At 39.8% G+C, this 7,850-nt stretch overlaps 1 protein-coding gene across 1 annotated transcript; it reads right to left on the bottom strand.

The window, feature by feature from the left end:
• Window positions 1-4,782: 4,782 nt before the first annotated feature.
• Window positions 4,783-5,766, bottom strand: LOC308702227 (putative nuclease HARBI1; the record flags this gene model as incomplete). Its single annotated transcript, XM_081384893.1, has 1 exon — window positions 4,783-5,766. The coding sequence occupies one exon, from the start codon at window positions 5,764-5,766 to the stop codon at window positions 4,783-4,785; it is 984 nt and encodes a 327-aa protein (XP_081241019.1).
• Window positions 5,767-7,850: the final 2,084 nt, after the last annotated feature.

The following is a 7,850-nucleotide window of genomic DNA, read 5'->3' on the forward strand; positions in this document are numbered from 1 at the left end:
GTTTAAAATCTCTTCCCTCCCCTGTGGTTTAAAATCCACCTTAGAGAGGAAAAAAAGCTAACAAAGCTTTTAAAACTTCCTTATAAAAATCTGGTACTCCTTTAAACATCCACTTCTTCATCTTCATCCATAAAACACTGTCCCCCAATTTCACCTCACCACATTTGTTCAAAAAGTATTTAATTGTTTCTTTACATTCCCCCTTTTCCTCTTCATCTATATATTTTTTCACCACTTTAATCCTCATCTTTAAGGCCACATTTACACATAGCCGGGTATTTAGAGAAACGAATATTTCCCCCCGTCCGTTTTCAAAAATAACATCGTGCACACAACATCGTTTTCAAAAAAGTTGTCATTTACATCAACCTGCATAAATACGCCGTCGAGTGCCATCATAACTATGCCAAACCTATGGGCGGCAGTGTAGGGAGAAAGATAAAGCCATGCAAGCCAATCAGAATCCTCAAAATCGACAACAACGAATAGCACGAGCGACTTCCTGTTCCTTTCAAAACAACAGACATGGCGCGAGGTTCGTTTGTGTGGACAGACAGCGAAGTTGAGTTACTCCTTAAAGTCGCGTTAGACTACAAGGCAAGTAAATCCCAAGACAATGTTGACTGGGAATCTTGCCAGTCCAAATATGTCGACATGTTGGCGCAATTCTTGGAACAATACCCGTCCGAGACCAACGATGAGTTTCCTCATGTAAAGGAGGAGATAACGCGAGCCCATCTGACAACTAAACTTAAGGCAATAAGAGGGAAATACAGAAATTCAGTGGACACTGGACGCAGGAGCGGCCACGGAAGAGTGGTGCTCCTCTACTTTGAACTGTGCGAGCAGGTTTGAGGTGGTTCCCCAGCCACTACGACCATTGCCTCCGGCATCGAGACCAATGAACTGGAGGATTCCTTTTCTCCTTCCCCCGCCACATCTGCTTCGTCCTTGGTGGAATTCTTGGACGCCGAGTCTGAAGCAGAGGTTCAAGATGTTGATGGAAGTGTGACCATCACCCCCACAGTGAAGCAGAGGAGAGACCTGCTTCAGGTATGTATTTATTGTCATGTATGTATTGTTGGCTTTGTTTCAAATGAGTGTATGTATCTGTGAAATATAAGATAATATAAGAAATCCTTCAGCAAAATAATTCATCCTGAAGAAAATTTCTTTGTCACAATAGTTCCGTCCATAGTCTGTAAACATACACGTAAAAAAGTAGTGGTAAAAGGCAAAAATAAAAAAGTATGCTAATGAAGAGAAGCCACGTCAGTCATTCTCATGTGCTACAACATTACAGCAACGGGGAAGTGTTGCACAGTTTAATGTCTATTGGCAAAAATAAATTCCTGTGTCTGTCATGTACATTTTGGGGAGATTAGCCTTCCATTGAAAGTGTAGGATTGAGTGCGAAACAAACACAAATGAATCTTCCAGGTGAATTGTTCAAACATAATTTCTCACAGAACTGAACATTCCAGACACCAAATCACCAACCCCAGAGCCATAAAAGAAGGCTCCAGCCAGCCAGTCTCCGTTGACCAACGAAAACCCCCAGCTAAGAACTTTATGGCCATGCAAGCTTCAAAGAAGATGAGCCTAACTAAAGAAAGAACTGGTCAATGTAAGATAGCTTGGAAAAGAATGATTTGCTCAGAGATAGCACAATTCAGCCCGATCAAGATAACAGCAGAAGCTGCTCGAGCCCACAACATTCCAGACTCCCCCCTCCTTAAGGACCTCTGATAGACCTCAGGGTGTAAAATCGTTTCAAACCACAGAGCTGAGATTTTACCTATAACATAAATAAAATCATTCAAGAACAATTTTCAATAGACTTATAGATCAAGCATCATGCAACGACATGATTCTATATTGTTCCTACAATAGATGGGTGTATCTGATATGCTTAGATGCCATACAATTCATGTAATTGTTATAATTGTTAGATTTTTGAATGAAAATGTGTTGTGTTTCATATCGATATTATCATATGTTCTTAATTCAAAGGATGGCTTGATTGAAATCTGTGGAAAATGTTTCGGATTCTTATAATAGTAATAATGTCTTAGCTGTGGCCTCTGTACTCTTTGCTAGAGCTTAGAGAGTAAGGAGAGCACAGATAAGCTTGATTTATGATAAGAAGTGAAGAGAACGCCACCTCCTAAACAAAGACAGTGTCTAATTGGTTAGAACTGATCCAGGAGGCTGGGCGGACATTTGAGTTTAAAATCTTAACACCAGAACAAAGTTTAGAGTTTTTCAGTGCAGAACCAAAAATGCAGCGGGAGATGAAGATCTAAGACAGACCAGGAACCATGTAAACGCGCAGACGAAATAACCCAAATCAAGATCTGAAGAACATGGGTTAAACAGCTTCATTCAAGCCATCATCTACTCCTCTCAATTTCCTTTCTTTTCTTAGTTTCCTTTCTTTTCCGTTGTGAGTCTCGGTTCTAAGTTAAGTTTTGCGACAAGATTTCGAGCCACGTTTCTTCTGCAAAGCCAGCTTCAAACAAAGACTTTCATTCCGCCAGCACGCCATGTCACTGACCACGTGACCCAGACATCAGGCACGGAGACCAGCCAACGAACGGACCGGGAAAACCCTTTACACGCAACAAAAAGGGAATCCCCAAAAGCAAAGACAAGCAAGTACTGCCTCCAGACTCTTAAACTGAACTGGTGTATTTGATACTGATTTAATAACCTAGGAAACGATAAAAGGGTTAAACTAATGATTGATGGTTCATTCAGGTTGTGTTTTATAAGTGCATAGAAACTTGGGATTACATCATCTCACTCTTAAACTCACTCTTAAAACTTAATCTTTCCTTACTCTCTTTCTTTCTGCAACGCGTATGAATGTGTGTGTCTGTGTTAGATATTAGTTGTATGTGTTAGAATAATCAATAAAGTCTTGTTTGTATTTTAAAGAGAAATATTACTTGTGTTATTGTGCTTACAAATTTAATGTCTTAAACTTCTGATCTAAGTTACCTTGCTAACTATATAGTGTTTCACTATAGTTCGGATATTTATATCCGTTGCAGAGTTGATAATTGCAGCCAGTTCAAATGAACCGCGAACGAGTCATTTGCTCGGTTGTAATAAGTGACTCTTTTGAATTCCCTATAAATTAATTAATAATTCCTTTGAGCTAAATTGTAATCACTACAAATTACAAATATCTTACAAAAGTATGTTTTAATTTCTGTATTCCTATAGTCTGTTGTGAATCGTGACGTTTACTGTTAAGTACTTGTTCATAGATCGATTATGCTTATGGAATATAAGCCATCATTCAACATGGTAATATGAAATGTGATTATTTTTGTATAGGTTTACTTATGCAAATGAGCATGTTTTAATACATTATCTTTGTTCTACTCTGTAAAGGCTAAACTGAAGGGACACCGGCATGAACGGTTCAAGAGGAAGCTGCCAGCTGAAAACCAGTGGCTGAATGCCATTGAGGATGACAAAAATGTCAAGAAGAAACTTGTGGAAATTATTGAGACCTCAGAAATGCAGGCATCCGAAAATTTCTCTAAAATAACAAATACCCTGGATAGGCTAACATCATCAATTGCAGATGGGTTTGCTCTAATGCGGCAAGTTATGCAGACACCACCACATTATAATATCCCATTTGATGGAAGAGGTCCTTATGGACCAGTTTATGCACACACGCCACCACTACACACACACTACTATTTCCAAAATTCAGCACCAATTCAGCACTCATTCCCACCCAACTCGTCAGCTGACAACAGACCACCCAACGCAGTTCCACTCAGCACCATCAACATAACTGATTTGGCACACACACCTGTTGAGGTCATGCAGGGTCAGTTTTTATATACCCAAGCCCTTAAGGAGGATTAGCGATATTGAGATATAAAAAGTTTCAATTGATGTGCAATTGTAATTTGTAGAAAAAAATGCCAATACTGGTATTGTATATTGGTACTGTATTTTGTTCATAACCTTATTATGTTATGTTTGGGGATGTTTTTATAGTGTGAAATGTTACCCTGAGCAGTTCCAATATTTTTGTACCAAGAGTTTAAAAATGGTTACTATATAGGTAGCCTTGAGTTAAGGCCTCTTGATTTTTTTTTTAACTTAAAGTGCCTATTGCTTAAAAAGCAGTACTGAAGAGGCAGCTTATATGCACTACTTTAGTCAATTTGTGAATTCCTCTTGAAGTCTTAAGTTTACTTGAAATATGCCTTTATTTATTATTTGACCATTTGCACTACAAATGCCACTTTGTTGCACTTCTATGCGTGTATGATTTTCTGGATTAAGGACAAACATCTCTTCAGAAATAAAATGTCGGAAAAATTAAGACGTGTGTTTGTGTTTATACAATATGGTTCAAACCAGATCAACCTATTATAGAAAGCGTTCACACAGGACCATTTCGAATTTCTCATTCTTTATGTGGATAATGGCATTCTAACAAACAAATAACATTTACACTTGGCAATGTCAATACATTACATCCAAGTGACTTGTAAACATGTACAATGTAAAGAATAGAAAACTAAACATATTTGCTTTAACATGTTGTAAATTTAAATGCTTAACATTGAAATGTAGCCAAAACATACTGCCTAAATACTGGCATGTAAGGAGCACACAGTGTTTAGGTCTGTGATGAGCAAAAGCAAAATATTGTGAACTATGACAATAAGAACTTTAAACTTTGAGATGTCACACAATGTCATACTGTCTGATACCCCACACACAATGGAGAGAAGATTGTCCCTTTTATGGATCCAGGAATTGAGTGAGGATTCTCCTGACCCTCTTCCCTTCTGATGTCATGCAATCTGCTCTGGTATGTGGTTGTGTGTCTGGCTGGTTTTCCCTGTCGTATTGAATTGCCTCAGCAACAGTGTTGTCATCTACCGTGTCCTTGGAAGCCTCACAGTAATTGTGCAGCATGAAACATGCATAAATTACAAAGGGAAGATCAGCCAGATTAATGTCCATGGGCCTTCTCAGGGCTCCGAACCGGGCTTTTAGTCTCCCAAACGCACATTCTATCACCATCCTTGCTCGGCACAAAGATAGTCCAAAATACTGCTCCTGGGCTGTGCTTCCCCCATTGACATATTCCTTCATAAGATATGGGAGCAGTGGATATGCAGGGTCGCCTAGTATGTAAACCGGTATGGCCTCTTCATCTTCGATGATTTGCCTCGGACAGGGAGGGATGCTTCTATCTTTCAAGGACGTGTTAAGAGTGGAGTTAGCAAAAATACGTGCGTCGTGCACGCTCCCAGGCCATTTCACTACCACGTCCATGAAGGCATATTTATAATCACAGGTGGCTTGAATGTTTAAGGTAAACCTCCCTTTCCTATTGATGTAGTCACTGGAATTGGCTGGTGGTTGCTTTATCTCTACATGCGTCCCATCCACAGCACCTAGGCACTGAGGGAGGCCATGAGCTTCTTCAAAACCCTGCACAAGTTGCTGGACAGCATCTTCGGATTTCGGCAGTGTTATATACTTAGGACCCAAGTGGACAGTTATTGCTCTACACACTTTTCGGATTATTATTGAAACTGCCGATCTAGACAGGCCGAATGCGTTGGCCGTCTTACGTAGTCTACCCTCATCAGCTAAATAGTATAGGGTGAGGGCGACTTTTTTCTCTACACTGACCGGCGACCGCATGACAGTAGTCTGACCTTCTATGGAGGGACGTAGTAACTCCGAAAGCGTCAGTAGAGATGACCGTGACATTCGGAAGTTCTCATGCCATTCCTCCGGTAGCACGACTTCTTTCTCAAAGTTTTCCCACCAGACCGCGGTTCGCCCAGGTCGGATCCAAAACCGGCGACGCGTCGTTGGCAGGCAATATACCGGCGTCTTGGAAGGGAAAGCTGCTGTAAAAATGCTGACCTTCGTGTACTCCTTCGCCTCTGCTCCTCGATATAATACAGCAGTTGTGTTTGCAAATGCAAACAGGCCAAAAGCGATTGCACTAATGTAAAAATGAGTACCACCTTAACAGCATCCATGATCAAACAGTAACGTTACCCAAACAAACTGTAAACATAGGGCGCTCACATGACGTAAGCATTTTCTGCCGCATAATATGACGTTTGAGAACCTAAAACCCCGTTTCTCCCAGTTGACACGGCAACACATAACCGGCGTTTTCAGAAATCTCCACTTTGGCCGGAGTTTTTAGAAATAATCGTTTTCAGGAATAAAAACGGCGTTTTCGTGTAAATGACAGGCCAAAACGCAGAGAAATATCTGCGTTTTCCCATCGTGTAAACGGGGCCTAATTCTACATCAGCTAATCCCATCCCTCCTTTATCTATCTGTCCAATCAAAGTGTTATATGCAACTCTTGTTTTTTTTTTCTCCCAAACAAATTCTAACACACATCTTTTCAATCTCATTTCCACCCATCTTGGTATTGTACTAACAGTTAAAATATACCACATTTTAGATAACATTAAAGCATTTACCACTAAAATTTTCCCTTTCAGACCTAAAGTCCTTCCCCTCCAAAAAATTAATCTCCTTTCCATTTCTCCCACCATCATTTCAAACATTCTTTCTCTTGCCCTTTCTCATCTTTTCCTAAAGTCACACCCAAAATTTTTGTTTCTTTTACTTCCTCAAAACTTACAACCCCAACCAAAATCGGTACCCTTCCAAACATCATGTACACTGTCTTTAGTCTAGATGGAAATAGGGGTCTACACGCACCCCCCGGCTTTTTTTATGCCACCTGATTTTTTTAAATCCTTAAAGTGTCTATTTTCAGAATCTGCCAGGTACCAAGCTGAAATAATGTCCCAAAGGGTTCTTTTATAACCCTTTGCTGCACCTGATCGGAACCCGAAAAATCCAAAAATTATATAGAAAGTGGCATAACATTAGAAGTAAACAACATACAGAGACAAATTAACACATTTTCCCATACAATTCTGACCCCAGGAATTTAATGGAATGGTTATTTTTGACATTTGACAACATATTGACAAAAATAGCAATAAATGGCCAAAGATGTGTAGAGGATCAACTATTTTTTCGTTTTCTCAAGCGCATAGAGTGATTTTGTTTTTAACAACCTGTTATTTCTTTATCATTCAAGTGTCTATTTTAAGATTAAATTGGGTACACCAAGCTGAAATAATGTCCAAAATGCTTTACTCTTAACCCTTTGCACCAAACCCGAAAAATCTAAATATGATATAAAGTGGCATAACTTTTGATGTAAACAACTTACAGAGACAAATGGACACATTTTTCAATACAATTCTGACCCCAGAAATTTAATGGAATGGCTATGTTTGACATTTGACAATATATTGACTGTTTTTTATTATTATTTATGGCCAAATAATAATAAATAATAAAAGTTGACCTAAACTACTCATCTTCCTCATCATCACTGAAGAGATCCTCTAAGTCTATTTCTACCAGCACTTCATCCTCATCATTATGTTCATACTCTCCATCCTCTTCACCCACAGACAAGTTGTTGTTGTTGGAACCAGCTGCCTGCTCTTCTGACTCTGCTCTCTGAGCCAGTACCCCAACAAGAGAAGGAGGGAGGATGGGTCCAATTGTCCAAACAGGTTCCAACACCTCCTCCTCTCCTGTCTTCTCCCAGCCCATGCTTGGATCATATGGTTTGGGGCTCTCGATTATTGCCTCGTCTGCTCTCTTATAGCAGGCAACTCTGTAGTTGGCTCTCTGTACATGTGGAATGAGACAGACTTTAGGGGGTGGCAGGCGTTCCAGGTCTACTTTTGACTTTGAGTACAGGACTTTGTCAGCACCGACCATTTTTCTCAGCATCTTGG

This window comes from Scardinius erythrophthalmus (assembly GCF_964197995.2).
Source record: "Scardinius erythrophthalmus genome assembly, chromosome: 14".
NCBI classification, from domain to species: Eukaryota; Metazoa; Chordata; class Actinopteri; order Cypriniformes; family Leuciscidae; genus Scardinius; species Scardinius erythrophthalmus.